The sequence below is a fragment of the Dromiciops gliroides genome, chromosome 1 (assembly GCF_019393635.1).
Source record: "Dromiciops gliroides isolate mDroGli1 chromosome 1, mDroGli1.pri, whole genome shotgun sequence".
Taxonomy (NCBI): domain Eukaryota; kingdom Metazoa; phylum Chordata; class Mammalia; order Microbiotheria; family Microbiotheriidae; genus Dromiciops; species Dromiciops gliroides.
The window spans coordinates 5960861-5986950 of record NC_057861.1 but is presented as its reverse complement, the minus strand read 5'-3'; the positions used below and the strand labels follow the sequence as shown (position 1 = coordinate 5986950).

General features: G+C 46.8%; 1 protein-coding gene across 1 annotated transcript in view; it reads right to left on the bottom strand.

Annotated features, from left to right (window-relative positions):
• LOC122734708 (protein HIRA) overlaps positions 1-24795 on the bottom strand; it is an 86728-nt gene extending 61933 nt beyond the window's left edge. The window contains exon 1 of the mRNA XM_043975721.1: positions 24664-24795. Coding sequence (XP_043831656.1) covers positions 24664-24700 — 37 coding nt within the window. The 5' untranslated portion in view covers positions 24701-24795. The remainder of the gene's footprint in view (positions 1-24663) is intronic.
• Between the last annotated feature and the right edge of the window lie 1295 nt (positions 24796-26090).

The window sequence follows — 26090 nt, the reverse complement described above, 5'->3', positions numbered from 1 at the left end:
CCATCATCTTACATATCCAAATCAGCTGCCAAGTCATGGAGTGTCTGACCCTACCACATTCCTAGGCCCAGCCCACCCTCCTTCTCTCCACTGACTGCTGTCTCATGAGCTCAGGCTCTTCTCAGACTGTGCCTAAAGTGGAGGTCTGACCACGTCACAAACCCAGCGGCTCCCTCTGACTTTGGGGACCAAATATCACCCTTTTGTTTGGCATTGAAAGCTCTTCACAATCAGGCCCCTTCTTACCTTTCCCATCCACCTTTATGTTCATTCCGCCCCTCCATATCCTCAAGGATTCGGCCATACCAACCTTCCTACTAATTCCTCCCCAGGGCGGGAATATGCAGCCTTGTCCTTTCTACATCGCCATCCTTAGTTTCCTATGATGGAAGGCAGCAGCGCCTTCTCCTCTAAGGTTACCTTAGTTTTTCTGGTACATCCCTATGTACATACATGTTGTCTCCTTCATTAGAATGTAACCCCCTTGAGGGTAGGGCCGCCACTCCTAGTGCCTCACATAGTAGCTGCCATGTAATAGGTGCAGACACCCAAGCTCAGTCTGTGATAAGGAGCAAGTCAGTAATGAGTCTGAGCAACACTTACGTATTAGGCACCTGCTCCACAGACACAGCGTACCAATGGCGAGACACTACAGCTACAAAGACAATAAAAGAGCATCCCTGAAAATGAGGAAGGGGATGAAAGTAAACCAAATGAGGGTGTGATTCAGTGCACAAAGAAGAAGGTAGGATTGCTTCTGGTAGACAGCAAGGGCTCACAGGAGGCTTCTAAGGTAGAATGTACCTGAACAGGAAGAGAAGGGGTGGAAGGAGAATGATTTCAGGCCCAGGGTAGGAAGGAAGAGCGTGCGTGCACACATGGGCAAATACACACATGCATACACACACACACACACACACAATCTAGGTGACTGCTTCTGTCATTGACTCCCAGTGTGACTCTCTGCACTCTTCACATGCATCCTAAGGGACAAACAGCCCAGGCAGCCTTCTGCCTACTTTCTTTCCTTACACAAATATTCCCCCATCCAGGGCCCCTGATGTATAGAACAGTGGGCTGCTCAGTACTCAGAGAGACACTTTTAGGTAACTTTAGGTAAAATCCTTTACAGATGAAGACGCGATGAGGAGGCTCAGAGAGGCATGAAAGGGTCACGTGTCTGGTCCATCAGCACTGACACTAATGCCCAGTGCTCCTTCCCCAGTACCAGGCTGCATCCTCAGGTAGACGTAGGGGCTTCTGAGAACAAGAGGAAGAGTGAGTACTGCCTCTAGAACCCAAACCATGGCAAGAAGCGTCGGTGAAAACAGAAGAGAGCCCAAGGAACGATATAAGTCCAAGAGCTCCCCCTCACGGTGACTGAAGCCAGACCAAGGCCCCCTTGATGAGTTGATCCTTAAGCAAAATCTATTAACCTGATAAATAACTGAACCAAAGAGCAACAACCACCATGAGAAAATGTGAAAAAGCTCCTCAGAAAGACAACTGACCTGGAAAACAGGTCCAGGAGAGATAATTGAGAATTACTGGACTACATGAAAGCCATGATCAGAAAAAGAGTCTAGACATCATATTCCAGGAAATTATCAAGGAGAACTGTCCTAATATTGTAGAATCAGAAGGTAAAATAGTCACTGAAAGAATCCACCAATCACCTCCTGAAAGAGACTCCAAAAGGAAAACTCCAAGGAATATTGTAGCCAAATTCCAGAATTATCAGGTGAAGGACAAAATACTGCAAGCAGCCAGAAAGAAAAAATGTAAATATCATGGAGCCACAGTCAGGACTGCACAGGACCTGGCAGCTTCAACATTAAAGGATTGGAAGGCTTAGAATACGATATTTTGGAAGGCAAAGGAGCTTGGACTGCAACCAAGAATCAACTACCCAGCAAAACTGAGCATTCTCTTTCAGGGGAAAAGATGAACATTCAATGAAACAGGGGACTTCCAAGGTTTCCTGAAGACCAGAACTGAACAGAAAATTTGATCTTCAAATACAAGACTCAAGAGAAGTATAAAATGGTAAACGGGGGGGGATTTATTATTCAATAAGCTTAAAATGTTTATATCCCTATGAGGGAAGATAATACTTTTAACTCTTGAGATCTATTAAATATACTTTGATGTGATTATATAAAGAAACTTCAGGGGCAGAATAAAAAGAGAATGGGAGGAGAGGGAAAGGGAGGTGGAGTAGGGTTAATTACATCATATGAAGAAGATGCACAAAAAACCCTATTACAATAGAGGGAAAGAAGGGAGGGGTGATCATGGTTTCAACCTTATTCTCATCAGATTTGGTTTAAAGAGGAAATAACATATACACCCATTTGTATAAAGAAACTTAACCTACTCTTCAAAGAAGTAAAAGGGGAAGGGGAAAAGGGTGGTACTCACAGAGGGGAGGACAGAAGCAGGGGAAGAAAGGGCAAAGGAAAGGATGGGCAGCTGATAAAAGGGAGGGCAGATTGAGGGAGGCAGTGGTCAGAAGCAAAACACTGGTGAGGAGGAATAGGGTGAAAGAAGAAAAAGAGTACAAAGGGGCAAAGAGGATGGAAGGAAATACACAGTAATCATAACTGTGAATGCTAATGGGATGAACTCTCCCATAAAACATAAGTGAGGAGCAGAGTGAATTAAAAACCCAAATCCTACAATATGTTGTTTACAAGAAACACATTTGAGGGGCGGCTAGGTGGCGCAGTGGATAAAGCACCGGCCCTGGATTCAGGAGTTCCTGAGTTCAAATCCGGACTCAGACACTTGACACTTAACTAGCTGTGTGACCTTGGGCAAGTCACTTAACCCCCATTGCCCCACAAAAAACCCAAAACGAAACAAACCCAAAACCAAAAACACATTGAAGCAGAGAGCTACACACAGAGTAAAGGTAAAAGGTTGGAGCAGAATATATTATGCTTCAGCTGAAGTCAAAAAAGCAAGGAAAGCAATCCTTATCTCAGACAAAGCAAAAGCAAAAATAGATCTAATTAAAGGCAATAAAGAAGGAAACTAAATCTTGCTTAAAGGTACCATAGATAACGAAGTAATATCAATACTACACATATATGCACCAAGTGGTATAGCATCCAAATTCTTAGAGAAGTTAAATGAGTTATAAGAGGAAATAAGACAGCAAAACTATACTAGTGGGGGATCTTAACCTTCCCCTCTCAGAACTAGATAAATCTAACCACAAAATAAATAAAAAAGAAGTTAAAGAGGTGAATAGAATTTTAGAAAAGTTAGATATGATAGATGTCTGGAGAAAATTGAATGAGAATACAAAGAAATATACCTTTTTCTCAGTGGTACATGGCACATACTCAAAAATTAACCATGTATTAGGGCACAAAAACCTCACAGTCAAATGCAGAAAGGCAGAAATAGTAAATGCATAGTTTTCACATCATGATGCAATAAAAAATTACATGTAATAAAGAGCCATGGAAAGATAGACTGAAAATTGATTGGAAATTAAATAATCTCATCCTAAAGAATGAGTGGGTGACCCAATCAATAACTTCATCCAAGAGGATGACAATAATGAGACAACATACCAATACTTATGCAATGCAGCCAAAACCGTTCTTTTTTCTTCTTTTTTTTGGTGAGGCAATTGGGGTTAAGTGACTTGCCCAGGGTCACACAGCTAGTAAGTGGCTGAGGCTGGATTTGAACTCAGGTACTCCTGACTCTAGGGCCAGTGCTCTATCCACTGCGCCACCTGGCTGCCCCCAAAGCAGTTCTTAAGGGAAATTTTATATCTCTAAATACTTACATGAATAAAATAGAGAAAGAGATCAATGAATTGGGCATGCAACTAAAAAAGCCAGAAAAAGAACAAATTAAAAATCCCCAATTAAATACTAAATTAGAAATCCTGAATATCAAAGGAGAGATTAATAAAATTGAAAGAAAACTATAGAATTAATAAGTAAAGCTAAAAGCTGGTTTTATGGGAAAAAAAAACACAAGATAAACCTTTGGTAAATTTGATTAAAAAAGAGAAAGAAAACCAAATTACTGTATCAAAAATGAAAGGGGTGAATTCACCATCAATGAAGTAGAAATTAAAGCAATAATTAGGAGTTATTTTACTCAACTGTATGCCAATAAATTTGACAATCTAAATGAAATGCATGAATATTTACAAAAATATAAACTGGCCAGATTAACAGAAGAGGAAATAAAATACTTAAATAAGCCCATTTCAGAAAAAGAAATTGAACAAGCCATCAGTGAACTCCCTAAGAAAAAATATCGAGGGCCAGATGGGTTTACAAGTGAATTCTACCAAACATTTAAAGTACAACTAATTCCAATACTATACAAATTATTTGGAAAAATAGGTGAAGTTCTACCAAATTTCTTTTATGACACAAATATGGTGTTGATACCTAAACCAGGCAGAGCCAAAACAGAGAAAGAAAATTATAGACCAATTTCCCTAATGAATATCAATGCAAAAATCTTAAATAAAATATTAGCAAGGAGATTATAAGCAATTCATCACCAGGATAATATATTATGACCAGGCAGGATTTATACCAGGAATGCAGGGCTGATTCAACATTAGGAAAACTATCAACATAATCGACCATGTCAATAACAAAACTAAGCAAAATCATATGGTTATCTCAATAGATGCAGAGAAAGCTTTTGACAAAACACAGCACTCATTCCTATGAAAAACACTAGGGGGCAGCTATGGGGCGCAGTGGATAAAGCACTGGCCCTGAATTCAGGAGGACCTGAGTTCATATCCAGCCTGAGACATTTAAAACTTACTAGCTGTGTGACCCCAGGGAAGTCACTTAACCCTCACTGCCCACCCTTCCCCCCAAAAAAACAATAGAGAGCATAGGAATGAGTAGAGCTTTCCTTAAAACAATAAGCAGTATCTACCTACAACTATCAGTAAACAAACAGAAGTTAATTAACTGAAGAACAAGATGAGAAGATGTGACCTAAATAAGGACAGTCCAGCAGAAAGACTAAGGGGAAGCAGAATGGTTTGATGTCCCCTGGAAGTGACATCTCCATCTTGGATGAGGCATCCAGGGGCCAACCCTTCTACCTAATCCTTTTATCTGTGTCGTGGATGAAGGCCCACACGGTACACCCATCAAGCTTGCAGGTGACACCAAAGCCAGTCATGGTGACAGTACAGTGTGATATTGGGTAACCCTGTGTACCATGTACTTCCTGGGACCTTCCCATGGCCAGGGGAGGTCATTATCACAGTGGGCTCACTTTCACTTTTCAGATGAGGAGTCCAAAGCTCCAAGAGATGAAATGACTTACCCACAGTCACCTAGCACCAGGGGCCAAGGTGATGTTGGAAAAAGGACTCTCCTTACCATACCTGGTGCTCCTGCCACTTTTCATGCACCAGGAAGGTCCAAAAACACTCTGATAGGGTGTGACACTGGGCTGATCCAAGAGGGTGTGAGTATTTCAAACATACTGGGATTTCCACCCCCAGGGAATCCCAACAGGCTTAATAGAAATTCTTCACAAGCCTCTGGAGCAAAAAGCAGCCTCAGAGGGGTGAGTCTCCCCAGACTGAGCCAGCCTGACACCTCTTCAGCTCTGGTTCTGCTGGGCTGTGGGCTCTGCACTCACAGCCTTCTAGACCTGACCAGCCCTTCTCTCCACCCCATGAGCAGGCAGGGGGGATTCGAACCCCAAAGAGACAAAGAATAGGGGAGGTTTTTTTTTAAAAGCCAACAGTACAGAGACAAGTTGGGCATAGGGGAGAGAGGCAGGCCCAAGTGTGGCGGCCCTACCCTCAAGCCTGGCCTGGAACACTTAGCTGTGTGACCTCAGGCAAGTCATTTAACCTCTTAATACAAAATGGGAATGTGGCCTCCGGGACTGCTGTGAAGACCCACCGAGATAATGTGTAAAGTATAATGTGTTGTGCACGACCACAGCAGGCACCGCAGAAATGCTGGCTGTCACTGTCACTGTTCTGTGTCCTGAGCCCCCTGCTCAGAATCAAGTTCTTAAGTGAATAAAGCAGAGGATTACAACAGGAACCAATTCTGGTGAAATAATCATCAAAATACCTAGGTTTTTTTTTAACATTCATAGAGCCCAGGTGAAGAATCCTATTGTACAAAGTCTTTCCTAATTATAAAACAAGCCAAGTAAACTGCTTCACAGAATCACCCTTGTTCCTGGTTCTCCTCATGTGCCAGGACCCTGCCCTCCCTCCCTCATATTTAATGCCCCATGATCTCTTTACCTTTATCCTGTACCGATTTCCACAGAGACTTCATGTCCCCACCAGAATAGCAGCTCCCTGGGAACAGGATTTGTCTCTTTGTTACTTGCACAGTCAATGCTGGTCTTAATGGATGCTTTTTGACTGGACCATGCATGCCCTGTTTGAATTCCAGCCAGGGACCCCCTTCGAATGCAAAGGGATGGAAGAGGCCTAGATTGGTATCACCAAGCAGGCACTGGGAGGAGCTGCTGGGCAGAGTTGGCCACCAATTGGCTAGCTGGATGGATCAAGTGGACAGCGTCCCAGCTGACAGTGCCCACTGCAGGGGAACTGTCACCAGAGACAAGCATATTCCAAAGAAATAATAAAGCCAAATCAAAGTTCTGGAGCAGAGGCCATACTTCTTGAGCTCAGCCACCCTCTGCCCTCCGCCAATGAGCATGGATTTGTCCACACTGGCCTTAAGTGGCACCATTATTTCCAGCCTCAAAGGCATGGGATGCTGGCCACAGAAGCAGCGTCATAGGCTCATTAAAGGACAACAGATTTGCCTTGAGGAACCTCCAAACTAAAATGTAAGGCTGGACACCGGAATAGACAATCAGCAAGAATGCCAAGTTCCTTAGGGCTACAGTGTTCTCAAGAAACAAGTGGGTTTCAGGTTTAAAGAGAACTCTGACATTGCCTCATGCAACCACCTCTCTTACAGCTCAGGAAACTGAGGACAAAGAACATGTGAAGCCCCAGAATTCCTCTTCATTCCCTTGACAAGGATAACAAAGACAAAGACATGGCAGGAAGAAAAGAAGTCCATTCAGCAGAGACTGGCCCTTTCCAAGAACTCCATTTGTCATCAGATTAATCCCACTAGAGTAAATACTACTACAAAGCCAGGGTCTATATAACAAAACCATTTCCATGTCTGGGCATGGGGCCCATAGTAACAAAGCTTTGTTGATCTACAATGAATAATCCTGCACAAGTGGGAACTGGGATCTTTTATCTATGAAGTTCCCTGGACCCACAAGAAAAAAAAAATCAATACAGAGGCAGAGATAAAAATCAATTTTCTTTAGGGCACAGGATTTAGAGAAAAAGAAATTTTGAGAAAGACCTCAGAGGCCATCTAAGCCTCGCTCCCTCATTTAACTGATGATAAGGGGAGAAGTGGCTTGCCCAAGGTATGACTAAATCCCACACTCTTTCCATTTCTGCGGCAAGATGTTATTTTTGTGGTTTTGGGTTTTTTTAAAGAATCAGAGAATATTCGGGTCAGAAGGGCCTTTAGTGTCCCAAGGTACACCTCAGCAGGGTTATCCCAGACAACAGTCTCTTCTATTGGGATACCTTCAGGAAGGAGGGGAGCTCACTCCCTGATTACCAAGGATGTCCTTCCCGCTTTGGACAACTCTCGTTGTTTTCCTGTCTTCTCTGCACCTTTCACCCTTTGCCTTCTCATTGGTCTTCCTACCTCAAGTCTCAGCACTTCCTATAGAGTTTGTAAAAGGCGGGCATTTAATAGGTTTGAGAGAAAGCCAGCTGCTCATCTTGGCTCATTCTGGACTTGGTGGCTTTGCTCTCATGCATGTCCAAAAGCTTCCTAGAGTGCCGAGCTCTGCAGGCCATCCTGTGTGTGTCTGTGGCCAGACTCCGGGAAGATCCCCAGCAGTACGTGCCCTGCCAGAAGCTGCAAACAGCAGCAGCTTTCAACATGTCTTCTTACTGGTCTTTGGGTCTACAAGGACTTTGGTTCTGACCACAGTTTGCTTAAGAATTCCCTTTAGGGATGGGCAGGATTGAATCCATGTCCTCTGTTCCACAGAGAGGCCTTTCTCAAAAGAATCATCACATCATGATTTCCCTGGGTAAACATTTCCCTAGAATGGCTTTCACTCAATTAGAAAGCACCTACATTTTATGCTTTTCTTCGTGTTTTTTTTCCTTTAGTTCTTTCAAATTTAAGCTGTTTTATGAGTCAATGAATTCTATCTAGCTCATATGATCTTTCAGGTAAAGAGAATTCTCTAAAATTCACAATCAATGAGAATAACAGCAGCCATTTACATAGTGACAGTGCAAGCTAAGTAGCAACATTCCATTTTGCAACTGTGGAAACTGAGGCTCCATGAGAGCTCCCCCTATACATTTTCAAGAATCCTGATAAGACTGACTGTTCTAAATTCTTGTTAGGGCAATAAAAATTTGATCTGGAGTTGAGATTAATAATTAATGCTTGGGCAGCTAGGTGGCACAGTGGATAAAGCACCAGCCCTGGATTCAGAAGGACCTGGGTTCAAATGTGGCCTCAGACACTTGACACTTACTAGCTGTGTGACCCTGGGCAAGTCACTTAACCCTCATATCCCCCCACACAAATAATAATAATAATAATTAACACTAGGTTGGGGGGAGGGAGTCTGTGATCAGCCTTTCATTTTAATATAGCCTAACTCCAAATTAAGTTGACTAACCAAAAGTGAACTCAGGAACACCTCCTCTTCAAAGGGCATATAATCTGTAAGCCCACCACCATTGGGGTCTTTGGTCTGAGATGGCCATAGACCTCATTTTACTGATAACCAGTTGGCCTTATTAATTAAAATTATTAAATTACCCATATATTTTTAATAATCACATGGCACAAGTGGATAGAGGCACTGGCCCTGATGTCAGGACAACCTGAGTTCAGACCTGGCCTCAGACATTTACTAGCTATGTGACCCTAGGAAAGTCACTTAACCCCAATTGCCTCCCCAAAAAGGGGGGAAAAAAGCACAAAACAACTTTGTTACCAGACACATCTCATGGGGGGGGGGGTGTATATGTGGAAATAATGGTGGCATTAGTAAGTATCAATAATTACACCAAGTGGATGGACTCCCTGAAGCAAACTTCTTGTAAGAGGGCATGGATAGAAGTTATACAGGATGAATGAGTGTGGCTGGCTAGCGATCTGCATTGTCGCAGGAAACACTGCTAAGCTCACAGATACACTGGAGGGTGACATCGCTTACGTCAAAGAAATCGGCTTTTGCAGCAGAGCTAGTTTGGGACGACTCAAAGCACTACGAGATTTCCCAGACTCAATCAAACCAAATCTCCCCTTCCTACTACACTGCTGGCCCAGTTCGCCATCTATTGGCGTTATCTGGTTCAAGATATACCCATTTTTAGCTCCATGTATAGCTCTGTGCTATACAACCTGTATGATAATCTGAACAAAATACCTTTTTGATCCCTTGTTTTTAACCGAGGCAGTGAGACGGATCTCTCTAGCCTTTCTATGGATTTGATCCTCTGGGGAGGCTGCAGAATTTTCAGGCATTGTTCTATTGCTAGAATCATCTCAATCAAATAATACAGTAGCAGGGTACCAAATCACATAGTAAAAGAGCTGTAACCTTGTTACACGTCTGGAAAGAATCTGCCCTAGATGCCTTTAATCCTTTCCAAAGAAACAAAGAGTACAATTCACTAAGAAAAAAATTAAAAACACTGGTTGGGGTGGGGGTTACGAAGAACTCTCTTCAATATATACTACTGGGAAAATTGGCAAGTTTAGCAAAAATAAGATTTATATTTATACTTCAATATGCTTCAATAAGTTCCCAAAGGATATTAATAGAAAACAGAAAAGATTACACCATTAAAAATTTGAGAGTAGATAGGGGCAGCTAGGTGGCACAGTTATGGATAAAGCAACGGTCCTGGATTCAGTGGGACCTGAGTTCAAATTCAGCCTCAAACACTTGACACTAGCTGTGTAACCATGGGCAAGTCACTTAACCCTCATTGCCCCGCAAAAATAAATAAAATAAAATAAAATAAATAGACAGTTGATGGAAAGTAGCCTTTCCAAATAAAAGAGATAATCACATTGCATAAAATAATTTATATATTATAAAAAGGTTTGAAGAAAAAAATCAACACAACTAGAAGTACAAGAAAGTGATAAAATGGGAAATTTTTTTGCATGAAACAACTGATAAAAGTTTGATACCCAAAATATATAGGGAACTAATATAAATATTTACTGTTAAGAATAATTATACCAGGGCAGCTAGGTGGCGCAGTGGATAAAGCACCAGCCCTGGATTCAGGAGTACCCGAGTTCAGATCTAACCTCAGACACTCGACATTTACTAGCTGTGTGACCCTGGACAGGTCACTTAACCCCAATTGCCCCACAAAAAAAAAAAAAAAATTATACCAATTGGGAAGCAGTTAAAACATATCAACAGGGTAGCTAGGTGGCGCATAAAGGGTCGGCCCTGGATTCAGGAGGACCTGAGTTCAAATCCGACCTCAGACACTTAACACTTACTAGCTGTGTGACCCTGGGCAAGTCACTTAATCTCAATTGCCTCACAAAAAAAAAAAAAAAAAGAAGCTATTAAAGTGTAAATGCCCATCAACTGGGAAATGGGTGAACAAGTTGTGGTCTATGATTGTGATGGAATACTCCTGAGCTATAGGAAATGATGAGCATGATTTCAGAAACACTGGAAAAGACTGACATGAACTGATGCAAAGTGAAGTGAGCAGAATCAACAGAACATTGTATATAGTTACAGCAATATTGTTCTAAGAACAACTGTAAATGATTTTGAGTATTATAAATACTCAAATCAACTGCTAAGGACCTATGAAAGCTGATGCTATCAACCTCCAGAGAAAGAACTGATATAGAAGTTTGTGTAGTATGGTTTTGCACACACACCCCTACCCCTCTGTGTCTGATGGTGAGGAGTGGGGAGAAAAGAGAAAACTGCACAGCAGGGAACAAAAGAAAACTGAAAAGTGGGATAGCTTTGAAAATGTGTAGTATTTGGTATATAATTTTTCCAAAAAAAGTAAACTGTGAAATGGAGATTCATGGTTTCATATCAAATCCTCTTTTTGTGCTATACTGTGTATGTGGAAATGTTTTTTTTTTCTTTTTGTATTTAAGTTCAAAATGAATTTAAATAAATATATGTAATACAAAAATCAAAGAAATGTCAGTTAAAGCAAAAGATACCTTAAGCTCAGGCTCTGCCCCAGAAATAAGAGTAAGGAAGCCAAATGAGAGCCAAGAAGCTTGATGGCCCCAAGTGATACATCTGGCCACTTGTGAGTCCCCTCTTAGAGTAGAAGCAAGGACAAATGTAGAGCTACTGGAGGAGATGAGATAGCGCCAACTGGGGCCTATGGTACAGAATGGGCCAACAAGGCGCCAGGGACCTAGTAGAACAAATTGTGCCTGATTAGTGCCAAGTAAGTCATTAGCAGCTTGGGGAGTGGAAAGCTGGTCTAGAGCTCAGGAAGACCCCTGCCTCGGGCTGTGTCTCTGCACCTCCCAAGGCCCCAGGCATCTCCCTATCCCACACCAACCAGAGGCACTAGGGTCAAAATATACACAATGGGAAACTAACTTAAGAAATGAGAAACTCTCTGCAATATATAGGAAGTGTGGACTGAACAACAAGACAGCCTAGAACTAGGCTTCTTAAACTGTGGGTCAAGATCCATATGGGGTCACATAACTGAATGAGGGGGTCTCGAAAAATTTGGCAACAGTAAAAGGTTACTATTTTATGTATATCTATATACCTGGGGTCACATAAAAATTTCTCGGGTAAAAGGGGGTAGTGAGTGGATAAAGTAAGAAGCCCTGGTCTAGAAAATACTGGACCTATGGGGAACATTTTCATTCTTTTTTATCCAAAGGGTCAGAAAGCTCGCTCAGGAAAATCTTCTGTCAGCAAAAGTCCCAGAAGTACACACTATCATAACTCGGGGGTGGAAGCCAAACATCAATGGTTTAGGTAAAATTCTGGCCTGCAGTCCTAGTGTCCTCCAACCCAAGTGACTGATGATGACCGTCAAGCACAAACCCTACCTAAGAAGGAGCTTTGTCCATCAACAATTCAAATTTGGCTTCATAAGAGGAAATCACACAGAGTCTCTCTGTTCACTGAGGAAATGGAATGGCTCAGGGCTGAACAGTCAAGAATCAAGAACTAAGTGCCGGGAATAAGACCACCAAAAAGACAGTCCGTGACCTCAAGGAGTTTATAATCAAATGGCTGAAGACAATACACGAAAGGTAGGCGTGTCAGAGGGTATCGGTCTTGGGGAAAGAAGTTCCAGGAATGGAAACTGAGAAGAGGTAGACAGGAAATGAAAAGCTAGCAGGAAAGTTAGGAGTCTGTGGGAGGAGTTCATAGCCCTACCCCCCAATCAGAGGGGAGAGGCCCTAGCCAAGGGGAGGTGTAGACTATCAAAGCAGAATCAACCTTCACGATAATGAGGTTTCAGGGGCCCAGCTTGGGGGAGGTGGGTGGGGTCCAAACTGAGCAGCCCAGAAGATGGAAAAAGACTAAATGATTTGCTCTGGGTCATAAGCTTCTCCTGGAATGTGAGTCAAGCGTTCTGAGCCCCAGCTCAGGGCCCTTTTCTCTTTCATACCTGCTAAGTACACATAACCTTGCCTAACATAGTGGCATTGGGAAGTTTCCCCACATTCCTCCTTGCAAAAAAATAAAACTAATGGTATGAAACATTATCCATTTACCTTAGAAAATACTAGAACAATTGGTGGGCAGCCCTGAATAAAAGCAGTAATCATTCATTACCTTGTCAAGGCCTGGAAAAGGAAGTAGTCCAGTCAGGTGAGGGGAGGGAAGGATACAAACAGATGGCCAGCCCAAGTGTGGCACTGGGGTGCGTAAAATATTAAAAGCTCTAACAAGGCATCAGGCATCCCAGGGAGTTGAAGTGGGCACAGAGTACTGTCATTTATGACCTCCTCAAGGATCCAGGAAGACACACAGGAGTAAAAATAAGACAGGATTTGAGAGACTGTATCCCTGTCTTGAATCACTTAACTCCGTCACAGTTTCTAACACTGTGATTCTCCATGTTCTTTCTATGTCCTCAGCTGCCTCCTAGTTCTTATGCCGAGCCTTCAATCTCTCACGTTTGGGTGTAGGCGTCCGTCCCCAAAGACTCTACAGTCTTTCCTTTGCTGATCTCATCTATTCATATAGGTTTCATTTTCATTTTCATTCAGATTTATATCTATCAGGAACACTAAACCCCACATGACCCCTGGACATCTCAAACGGAAGGCCTAATCATCTCCAACTTAACTTGGGCAGAAGGGTGCATCTCTTCTCCCACCTGTACCCTGCCTATCCAAATTCCTTGTTTCTATTAAGGGCATCACTTTCCTTCCCACTCTCAAGATGTAAAACCCTGAAGTCACCCTTGACTGTTCACCTCCCACACACTTGTATAATAGGGAAGTCCTGTAAATTCTACAGCCACCATGGCCTAACACATCTGGTCCTCTCCTCTCTACTCACCTCAATGCTACTAGAGTTCAAACTTTCACCGACCCATTACCTCAGGTTAAAGTCAACTCCTCTCTACACAAACTTCCAACTGAAGAAGAGGTTTTGAATGCCATTAGGCTTCTCTTCTGTGGCAACACACCTGGTGCTGATTCTATTCCAATTGAGATTTGCAAGGCCGGGGGTCCATTGCTCAGACAAAAGTTGACTGAAATCTTTCAGTTTATATGGCAAGAGGAGGTTGTCCTGCAAGAGTTCAAAGATGCTTCCACTATCCAGCTCTATTTAAGTAAAGGAAATAGATTATCCTTTGAAAAAAATCACTGGAAGGTCTCTCTCTTAGTCATTGCGGGCAGGATCCTTAATAGGCTGACCCTTCACCTAGAAGGTGGTCTTCTACCTGAGAGCCAGTGTGGGCTTCAGAAAGGTCAAGGAATGGTTGATATGGTGCTTGCTACCTGACAACTCCAGGAGAAATGCCAGGAGCAGAACAGAAGTCTGTACACAACATTCGTAGAACTGACCAAGGCCTTTGTGTCAGTCATGAGGGCTTATGGAAAATTACATCAAAATTTGGTTGCCCAGGGGCAGCTAGGTGGCGCAGTGGATAGAGCACCAGCCCTGGATTCAGGAGGACCTGAGTTCAAATCTGGCCTCAGACACTTAAAGAACTAACTAGCTGTGTGACCCTGGGCAAGTCACTTAACCCTCATTGCCCTGCCCCCCCCCCCAGAGAGAGAGAGAGAGAGAGAGAGAGAGAGGACAACAACTAACTAGCCTAGACTGTTCCTTTTCTTTTCTTTTGTGGGGCAGTAAGTAACAGCTAGTAAGTGTTAAGTGTCTGAGATTGGATTTGAACTCAGGTCCTCCTGAATCCAGGCTCAGTGCCCTATCCACTGTGCCACCTAGCTGCCCCTAGCCTAGATTATTCCAAGAGATTCCTAACCTGTCTCTGCTTGGCTGCCACAAAATCAATGCTTAATAAATGCTTGTTGATGTGTATACCCTTTGACCCAGTGATAATACTACTAGGTCTATACCCCAAAGTAAAAAAAAATGAATAAAAAGATTCATATGGACTAAAATATAGCAGCTCTTTCTGTGCTTGTGAAGACTTGGAAACTGAGGAAGTATCCATCAATTGGTGAATGGCTGAACAAGTTTTGGTATATGAATGTGACGGAATAATACTGTGCTGTAAAAAATGATGCAGGGGATGATTTCAAAGAAACCAGAGAATATTGGTATGAACTGATACAAAATGAAGTGAGCAGAACCAAGAAAATAATTTATCCACTAACAATGGTATCGTAAATACAAACAACTCTGAAAAACTTAGGAACTCTGACGAATCAATGCCTAACCACATTCCAAAGGACTCATGATAAAACATGCCACCCACCTCCTGATAGGAGCTGCTGGATTCAAAGGCAAACTGATGGATTATTTTTCCTCCCCTCCCAACCCTTTTCCTTCTGACATGTCTACTATAAGAATTTGTTTTATACTATACACATTTATAATGGAATCTGGTTTTCTTGCCTTCTTAATGTGGAGATGAAGAAGGGTAGAGGGAAAGGATTTGTAACTGAAAAATTTCCAAAAATGAATTTTAAAAAAGAAAAAAATTAATGCTTGATGACTTAATTTGCTTCCAGTCTCTCACCTCTCTCATCCATTCTCCCTCCCCACAGCTGCCAAAATCTTCCTAAACACAGATCTAACTGTTCACTTCTGCTCTAAATCCTTCAGGGTCTCCCTATTTACTCTGGAACAAAATGCAAACTGGCTTAGCCTTATTAGTCTGGTTTCAAAGCCTTCTACAGCCTGGATCCCACCAACCTTTCTCTTTCTCTCACCTTCAGGTACATTCTTTCCCTTTTTATGCCCTAAGTTCCTGCTACACTGCTTGACTTTCGTACATCCATTTAATAATTACTATTATTTATCTTGTGCTTAAAGGTTTGCAAACCACTTTACATGTTACCTCAGCTGATCCTCATAACACCCCTGGGAGGCAGATGCTATTATTATCCCCATTTAACAGATGAAGAAACTGAGGCACAGGTGATCAAACAACTAATGTCTGAGGAAGGATTTGAACTTAGATCTTCAGGACTTCAAGTTACCAGCTATACACAGCCAGGTCACCGAAGAGTTCAAAACAGCACAACTTTTTTTTTTTGGGGGGGGGGCAGGGCAATGGGGGTTAAGTGACTTGCCCAGGGTCACACAGCTAGTGTCTGAGGCTGGGTTTGAACTTAGGTCCTCCAGAATCCAAGGCTGGTGCCTTATCCACTGCGCCACCTAGCTGCCCCCACAGCACAACTTTTTAAACTACCTCTGTCAATAACTTTTATTTCCTTTTCTGTATATCAGTTACATGCTCCCAACCCCATCCCTCTCAGGGGTAAGCTCCCTGAGGACAGGGATGGTTGTTTTTGCCCTTTCATGGCCGGCACCCTGCACAAAGCATGTACTTGATAACTAGGGGGTTCGGAGGGAGACGGCTGTTATTTTGCTCTACACACATGACTTTGTGATGTGATTTCACTGGTGATCAAGGGGGTGCCCAGAGAGAGTGCTGAGAGGGCATGTGACTTGCCCAGAGTCACACAGCTAGCTGCATCTTCCAGAGTCCAAGGCCAGCACTCCATCTATTGCTACCCCATGGTGCCTCTCTTTATTCAAGTTCATCAGATCAGCAATGATAACCAAAAAAGGGAAAATGCTGGAAGGACCTCAGGGAAAACGGGTGCATGAATACACTGTGGATAAAAGGATGTATTTATTAGTCCAGCCATTTGGAACTGCACCCTCAAAGCTACTCAACTGCAGAGCCTCTTTTCACCCAATCACACCCACACCAGGCCAACCCCAAAAGATCCATGAAAGAAGACAAGGAGGCATTTGGACAAAAACATTTATAGGCACTCTTTTTGTGGCAGCAAAAAGTAGGGTGCCCACTGACTGGAGAAAAGTCTTTGAAGGTGACAGAATACAAGTGTGCAGAAAGATACAATGAAGGGGGGGGGGCGGCTAGGTGGCGCAGTGGATAGAGCACCGGCCCTGGATTCAGGAGGACCTGAGTTCAAATCCGGCCTCAGACACTTGACACTTACCAGCTGTGTGACCCTGGGCAAGTCACTTAACCCCCATTGCCTCACTAAAAAAAAAAAAAGAAAATAGCCCTGACAGCTCAGCTTTGTCCCAGGAAGATCAGCCTACCAAACCTTCCTTACGGACCAAATAACGCTCACTTGTAAACAGCAACACTGCTGAAAAACCGGCAAATTCATGGAGGATCCCAGGCTCATCAACTTATAGGTAGAACAGACCTCAGAGACCACCCAGTCTGACACTCGTTTTCTGGATGAGAAACCAAGGCCAAGAGTCAAAGAGCTACTGAGTGTCTCAGGTAGAACTGGAGCCCTTGGAGCTGACTCAGGGCCAGCACTTGGCCCATTCCAGCAGCGCTAAAAAGGCCCTCGAAAAACAATCCATTCTTCTAAATGAAGGGCAACCATGGGGACCCCAGGATTCTGGAGAGCAGTTTCACAACCACTATTCTATTAAGCTAGTCCCACTGCCAACAAAACAGAGAAATCTGGCGGCCCAGGGAATACAACATTCTTTGCAGCTCAGCGCCACCAAAAGAAACATGGAGTAATGGAAGTAACAGAAGACTGATACTTGAGTCAGTCCCCTTTCTCTCCCTCTCTCCCTCTTTCTCACAGAGTTGCTATGAAGATAAAGGAGATTTTAAAGCCTGCCTATGAAAAGCTTTCTCAACCTCAACATTCTTCAAATTCAAGGGGTCTTCAGTTCAAATTCAATTCAACTTTTACTAAGCATCTCTGTTAGAAGCAGGTGGGGGTGGAATGGATGGAGTACAGGAGGCCCTGAGTTCAAATCCAGCCAGCTGTGCAGCCCTAGACATCTCAGTGCCTCAGCTTCTTCATTCAAATGAGGGCTTAAGGGCTCATGACCACTGAGGCTCCTGCCCAAGCTCAATCTATGAGTCTGCAACATGGCAGGCAATGAAAAAGGACTCAGGAGATGAGGGGTCTGGTCCATACTCTGCTCCTGACTGCATGATGCTGGGCAGGACCCTTCTCTCCTCTAGGCTTTCATTTCCCAGATTTGTTCAAAGAAGAGGTGGGCGCCATGCCCACCCCCAATGCCAAAGGATGGCAGCAAGCGCCCCACCTCTTCACGGAGAGGGTGCAGAGCGAGAGGTACGTGTATGTACATGTCCTTAGGGCACAGCCCATGCTGTGCTTGACTACACATGTTTATAACAAGGGTTTTGTTTATTGACCTCTCGTCCTGAATGAGGACGAGGACAGGGAGCCAAGGCAGATTGCTGCTGAATTTTTTAAAAAATGTAATTTTCAACCAGGGGCTGGACGAAATGGACTCTAACATCAGAATATCTGATGGCGTTTCTCCATGTTACTTTTTTTTTTTTCAGGGCAATGAGGGTTAAGTGACTTGCCCAGGCTCACACAGCTAGTAAGTGTCAAGTGTCTGAGGCCACATTTGAACTCAGGTCCTCCTGAATTCAGGGCCGGTGCTTTATCCACTGCACCACCTAGCTGTCTCAAAGAAATCTTTTTTTTTTTAATGGCAGGGCAAAGAGGGTTAAGTGACTTGCCCAGAGTCACACAGCTAGTAAGTGTTAAGTGTCTGAGGTCGGATTTGAACTCAGGTCCTCCTGAATCCAGGGCCGGTGCTCTATCCACTGCGCCACCTAGCTGCCCCTGCTGTTTCTCTATCAAGGAACTTAGGAACAATATAAACGCATTCACCAAGTATCTGAACAGCTCTGTGTGAGGTACCATTCCAGCCCTCAAGGAGACCAACACAAGAAAAATCTAGCAAGAATAAAAAGGTTTGGGGGCAGCTAGGTGGTGCAGTAGATAGAGCACTGGCCCTGGATTCAGGAGGACCTGAGTTCAAATCCTGCCACTTATTAGCTGTGTGACCCTGGGCAAGTCACTTAACCCCAATTGCCCCCCCCCCCCCACACACACACACAAAAGAATAAAAGGTTTAAAAATTACCAACAAGTCCTGTTTACCTCCTGAATGGAAGGAGGAAAGCGGGCCAGCACTGCCTCCAGGGAACTGCGAAGCGCCTTGAATTCTGCCCATGGGTGAACGCAAAAGCCCCTCTTTGTAGCCTCAGCCTGCTGCTAGCCTGGCTGTAGAAGATGTGGGCTACAACAGTGTCCAAACACTTGAAATCAATTCCTCATGAGGAGGTACCGGGGAGGCACGTAGTGAGTGAGAATAGCCAGCAACATAGAACGAGCGAGGACGTTTGGAGACTAGAATGACCAGACGTCATCAAGGAACTGTGTGACAGGAAGAAAAGGACCAGCTCTTTGGAGAAGGCAAAACGGTTGGTGGTGGACTGCCCAAATGCCCCACAGGTAGCCTTGAGATGCCAGAAGGATGTGAGGAAGTCTTCCAGCATGCTTGGCATAACTCCTTTGGTAAACTTTAAGTTGCATAAGGTCGGTGGGCATAGATCTGAATATTTGCAAGGAATGTCCACATCAGTGAGATCACAGATGCTTTGAGTATTTGAGTGAGAGAAAATCAAGAGATGATTTAGTTGAAAATATTTGTTCCTGAGACCAGCCAAGATGGCAGCACAGCAAGAAGCAGTGTAGCCCTGTTCTCCCTCATACCTCATCCAAAAAGATCTAGAAATGTAACAGACAAAGCCCTGAGCAGGAGATCCAAGGAAAAATCATAGTGAGTCATTTTTCCAGCACAGGGAAACAGAGAGGTTGGTAGAAAATGGGGTTGGAATCTAGTCAGGAGCACCCCCAGGCGGAGCATTTTAGCCCCTGGACTGACTGAGGGCCTGCCTGCAGCCAGGCACCAGAGACTGGCACTGAGAGGTTGGACACTTTTCAAAGAGCAGGAACAGATGCCAAGTGGGAGCTCTGTCACACACTACCCAATGCTGGGTCACAGATTCATTGGGTACTGAGGGGGGAATCTGTATCTTGGAGGTGGTGGTCACTGCTCCTAGCCTGTGGATGGAGCAAGGTGGAAGTACAGAACAGGGAACCAGAACAGGGCCTCAGATCCAAATTCCAGCCTTGTGTGAAGCCTGCAGCTGAATAACCATGGCAAGAAGCCCAGACCAAAAGGGAGCCTACAGTTCTATGGGTCTGAACCTGCCGAGCTTTCCAATTTACCGCTGTCTACTGGAGCTCAAACCAAGGACAAGTCCACAGCTGTGTTACTCAGACCCAAAGTCAGGTCAGGAATTTGTGGAACTCAGACCAGGAGGGAAATGTTCAGCTACAGCCCTGGGGTGCAGAGAGCTGGCAGGTCACCAGGATGAACTATCCGTGAGACTCTGGAATAAACCCCATTCGATGCCCTAAGAAACCAGCAGTTCTGTGTACAAGAAAACACAAACAGGACCATGCACAGTGCAGTCACTCCCACTACAAGTACACACAGAGCCTGGCCCTGACAATGCCAAGTCTGAAGCCACCAAGAGCGTGCTGACATGCGTGCAACACTTTGACTATTAACCAAGTCAAATTCTGTCTGTACCTACTATTACCAGTCATCTTATCGTCAGGTTTTTTAGATGCCCACTGCGATTTCTACCTGCCACTGCCAGTGCCCTAGACTCCTGCCATGTGCCTTGACACAGACCCCTTCTTCTGATTTGAGATCACCTTCACCTCTGCCCATTTCCTGAATTCTGGTGGGGACTCCCAAAGAGAAAGCATAGTGCCACCTTCTGAGTACACATTCTGTAGTACTCACTTGCATTTATAGGCCAGGCAAATACAATCTTTAAGGGGCAGGAATCATGAAAAACACCTGATTTCACAGTAGGTCAGGCCAGGCCAGGCCAGACCAGACCTGACGGAGAGGAGTCTGGGCTTCTTAGTGATTCAAAGTCACAGGAACGAATCTGGGAACTTTTTGCAGGTTATTTCGGCAGCATTTCTGTGACTGATAAGTTTCTGAAGTTGAAAAGGGACACTGGTAAGAAATTTAACAGCAGGGGCAGCTAGGTGGCACAGTGGATAAAGCACCAGCCCTGGATTCAGTTCAAATCCGACCTCAGACACTTAACACTTACTAGCTGTGTGACCCTGGGCAAGTCACTTAACCCCACTTGCCTCAAACAGCAGTTTTTAAAAAGGTGAAGGGATATCAGAGAGAAAGCCTGAATTTAAATTATTTTTACAAGCCTCCAGGAGAAACTACAAATTATTCCTTCCTCAGCCTGTTGGATCTTTAAGGTCCTCCACACTGTATTATTTCTGTGACTCTTGCAGTCCAAACAGACTGGCCCATGCCCATCTCTCAGAGCCCAGACCTTAGCCAAAGCTGAGCTCAGGTGCCCCCCCCTCCTCCAAGAAGCCCGGTCCTGATCTCTGGGCTATTAATGCTCTCTCCCTCCTCAAAGGCCCTGCAAGAGGCCACACTGTACCCCTCCCCCAAGAAAAGAAACTCCTTGAGGGCGGTGTCTTGGTTTTGCCTTGACAGCTCTGGAAGCTAGCAGCTGGCCAGCCTTACACACAGCAGGCACTTAATAAATACTTGTTAGAATGCATCTGCACAGAGTAACTGACACACCCTCTTGACAGTCCTTTCTGACGTCCCTGAGCTGCTGTGGATGCTCTCTAAATGACTTGGATAGAAATTGAAGTATAATGGGAAAATGAATGGTACGCTAGAGTTGAGATCCTTCAGCAGACACTTAAGAGGCTTGTAATGGTGGACAAATCAATTCGCCTCTGAAGTCTCGCTTTGTCATTGGCAAATACTAGAGGCATCACAGTGCCCGACCCCTGAAGCAGCAAGTGTGAAGATCCCTGCAGACAGTGCCTCTGGCAGGCTTCGTAAGCACCACGTGACACTGCTTGTTACCTGAGGAGGAGGGAGCAAAACTGCAAGTAAAAAGCCCGGTCTCCTTACAAACTTGTATTGGCACAGAAAGAAGGAAGGAGGGAGAGGGGGAAGAAGGAAGGAAGGATTTTTAAAGTACCTAATATGTGACCTGGATGGAGATGCTATTATATCTTCCTTTTACTGTTGAGGGAACTGAGGCAGCCAGAGGTGAAATGACTTGGTCAGGGTCACACAGTGTCCCTGAGGCACTTTGAACTCTCTCTAATAGCTGCAGAGTGCTACAGCATTCTGAAAGCAAGTCAGTTTCCAAGTCTCTATGTTTTTCCCCTAATACATTCCCTTCTCCTGAGCGCCATTCACAAGCCTAGCTACATATAATCACAGAAATGAAGGGAGAGTACCCTACTGCAACATCATAAGTACTGCTTCATGGATTCCCTGATGTTTAAAAGAGACACAACTAAGGGGGCAGCTAGGTGGCACAGTGGATAGAGCACCAGCCCCGGATTCAGGAGGACCTGAATTCAAATCCCACCTCAGACACTTAACACTTACTAGCTGTGTGATCCTGGGCAAATCACTTAACCCCAATTGCCTCACCAATCAATCAATCTAAAAGAGACACAACTTATGGACCGGATAGACTCCTCTTCCAAGAAGCCTTCCAGGATTGCACCTCCTGCTCATCCCTTTGGTATCATGGCCAATTCCCTACAAGGATGTCTGCAGCAACCCCTCTTCATGTTAACAACCCATCTTTTTGAACTGTGACCAACCACTAGGTTAAGTTGGACAGGCCCAGACCTCTGCAGCCCAGTACGATGTGCCAGAGCCTCCCCAAAGAAGCCCCGGGCTCACAGACCTGAAACGAAGGGACCGCTGACATGTTCTGGTCCGTGATCACCCAAGCAGGAAGAGGCATTTGAACAGGTCCTCTGACTCCAAAACCAGTTCTTTCTACTCCACAAGAACGCCTCCTACCAGGTGATAGAACCTATCTTGGAAGCAGGCTGCAAGAGGAACCCGTCTGCCTCAGCCCACCTCCCCCTCCCCCTCCTAGCACTGTGCTCTACAAACGGGGAGTTGAGGATGGAGAGAGGAAGGCGGCTCTCACACACACCCAAAGAATGAGGTCCACGGACTCCACTGGCATCCACACAAGGTGGCCTCTAGCAGGCCGATGGATCCACCCTAAAACTGACTGCGAACGGATGGGGGCTGGGGGTCAGCATCCCAGGGCCATTGGAGGGCACTGAAGCCCACAGCCCAGGCAGTGCCAGCACCAACCTCCCCAGAGGCCCCAGGGGAGAACACTGGCTTATCACGGGTACATGAAAGAAGCCAAATAAATGTTTCCTTCCCCAAGAGGACGTCAACTCCCTGGGGAGAGATGTGGCTCCTTCTATGTCCCCTTCAAGTGCCTCAGAGAAGGCTGAGCTCACTAAACGTTCTCTGAATAAATGAATGGAAGCCAGACAACCGCTTCCACTGACATGGCCACTCATCTGTCCAGCAAACATTTACTGATCCAGGACCCCGCGATGGGTGCTGGTGGGTCAAAACCTGCCCAAACAGCAAGCATGGGAGAGGCCAGAGAGGTAACATCTGAGCACTTTGTTCACAACATCCTTTCCAGAAAGGCCACACAATTTGGGGTGGGGGGATCCCCACTAGAAATGGAGTCAGAGAACTGGGGTTCGAATCCCAGCTCTGCTGCGTGCTAGCTAGATGATTTGGGTCAAGTCCCTTCTGCTCAATGGGACTCAGTTTCCTCATCTGTAAATGAGGGGACCGGACTACCTGTGATGCTTTGAGGTCCCTTCCAGCTCTAGAATCCCAACAGACTGTACGAGGACTGGTCATTTTACAGATAACAAAGCTTACTCCAGGTCACCCCCCACCGCTAGGTAGATGATCTTAGACTCCAGTCAAGGCCTCCTGGCTCCCTAGAATGAGGCCCAAACAAAATGCCCTGAATGGTGATGGTTTGAGGAAAAGAGAGAACACTTGCAGCTGAGCAATCTGAGAAGCCTTCATGGAGGTGGCACTCAGACTGACCAGGAGACATGCTGGGAAAGCTTTGTTCTGGGGGTGGTGAAATCCGGGCTGTCACTTTCACAAGCAATAGGCCCAAAATTTAATTTCAAGAGTTACAGAAGAATGAAGCCAAGGGGAGTGTGGGCAGGTCGCAGGTGAGAAGAATGTATTCCCCAGATGGGAAAAGAGGCCAGGCCTCCAGCATGCTGCCCTCTTGAGAGGGCTTGTGGAAGTCTCTCCCCCGAACGGCCCAGGAGAAGCAAGCCCAGAAGGGTGGCCACGGATGCCACCCAGCAAAGACCCAAAGTAATGGCCTCGGAGGACTCTCCTACAGCATCAACAATAAGAGCCTGGGCCGCTCCCACTCAGACTCTAAAGAGAACTGCCCTCCCTTCAGCCTCACGGCCCAAAGGAGGCCCAGGGTCCCTTTCTCCCATCACTCCATGGCAGAGCCAAGGGTAACTAACACACAGACACTTAAAGAAACTTCCCGGGAATCAGTGGGGCTCCATCACACCAGGAAGGAGGCTCAGGAAGCTGGCCAGCAGAGGAGCCCACCCTGGGCCCGGCCCTTCCCCCAGGGGGCGCTCTGAGCCAAGGCTCCCCCGGGGGACCCCAGCTTCGGCACTTGAGGCCACCCTCCATTGGGGAGCCCGGCCCGGCCTGCCGTCGGAGCACAGCAAAGGTGGCAGAAGTGCCGCCCTGCCAGCCCTGGGCAGCTCCCGGGTCGGCTTCCCGGGGGGGGGGGGGGGGGCACGCTCCGTTCTTTGGGCCCGGAGCTCAGGGGATGAGGGGACCGAGCGACCCCCAGCCCTGACCGCATGGCTCCTAGCTTGGTGATGCAAGCACTGAGCTCCACTCCTCCTCCCCAGGTGGCTCGGGGCCGGGCGGCGATGGGGCTCCGGGGACTCGAGGGAGTCTTTGGAACTTGCGGGTCCGCGTGCGGGGCCCGGGCTGCCCGCAGGCCGGGCCGGGCCCGGGGGGCCGGGGTCCAACCGTCCGAGGGCGGCCGGGGCTGCGGGCAGCCCGGCGGCCGGCGCCTTTTTCAAACGGCCTCGCTTCCCGCCGCCGGGCCGGCGCCGGCCGGGCCCCCCGCCCCGCGCGCTGTCACCGCCCGCCGCTCACTCACCATTGTGGTTGACCCAGGTCGGCTTCAGGAGCTTCATTGTTCGGCCGCCGGGGCCGGGTCCGAGGCCGAGGCCGCCCCCGGGCTGCCTGCCTGCCGAGGCGGGGCCGGGCGGGACCGGGCGCTCAGCGCCCCCGGGCCATGGAGCCCGCGGGGCCCGAGCCCGGGCGCGCCCGGGCCGCCGCCGCCGAGGCCGAGGCCGCCTCCGAGCCCGAGCAGCCGCCGAGGCCGAGGCCGAGGCCGAGGCCGCCTCCTTCCCGCCGCCGAGGCCGAGGCCGCCGCGCCCGCGCCCGCGCGCCCGCCGCCGCCGCCGCCGCCGCCGCCGCCTCCTCCGCCCTCAGCAGCAGCCGCCGCAGCAGCAGCAGCCGCCGCCGCCGCCGCGGCCGCGCGCCAGGCCGCCCGCGCCCCCGCGCCGTGCCCGCGCCCGCGCTCCCGCCGCCTCCGCCGCCGCCTCGGGCCGCATCCCCCGGCGTCCGCCCGCCCGCCCGCCCGCCCGCCGCCGCGGCGCCCCGGCAACGCCGGAAGTCCCGGCCACCCGCGCACCTGCCAAAGCGCCCCGCCGGGAAACCGCGCCCCCGGCCCGGGGTTCCGGCCCTCCCTCCGAGCCGGGCCCCAGCTGGGGCCCGGCCTCCCCGCTAGGCCTGCGGTGGCCTAAGCCACCCCCCCACCCCCCCCCCCGCGATATACACGTTCCAAGCTCTAGGTGTCCTTCCCCCACCGACATTCCGTGTTCTAAGTGTCTTCCCCACACCAACATTCCAAGTTCTAAGTATCTCCCCTACCGACATTCCATCTTCTAAGTGTCTTCCCCCCACTGACATTCCAAGGACAAAGTTCTAAGAGTCCTTTCCCCCACCTACATTCCAAGTTCTAAGTGTCCTCCCCACACTGACATTCTATGTTCTAAGTGTCTTCCCCACACCAACATTGCAAGTTCTAAGTGTCCTCCCCCCACTGGCATTCCATGTTCTAAGTATCTTCCTCCCACTGACATTACAAAGATAAAATTCTGAGTCCTTCCCCCCCACATTCCAAGTTCTAAGTGTCCTCCCCCCACACGGACATTCCATGTTCTAAGTGTCTTCCCCACACCAACATTCCAAGTTCTAGGAGTCCTTCCCCCCCCCACTGGCATTCTATGTTCTAAATGTCTTTCCCCCCCCCCACTGACATTCCGAGGACATTCCAATTTCTGAGTCACACACACACACACACACACATTCCAAGGACATTCCAAGTTCTAAGAGTCCTTCCCCCCTACATTCCAAGTTCTAAGTGCGCTCCCCCCACCCTGACATTCCAAGTTCTAAGTGTCTTCCCCCACCTACATTCCATGTTCTAAGGGCCAGCCCCACACACTTCTGATACTCCCTATTCTAAAGGATCCTGCCAATTTTGACATTCTCTGTTCTAAGGACCCTGCCCCCATA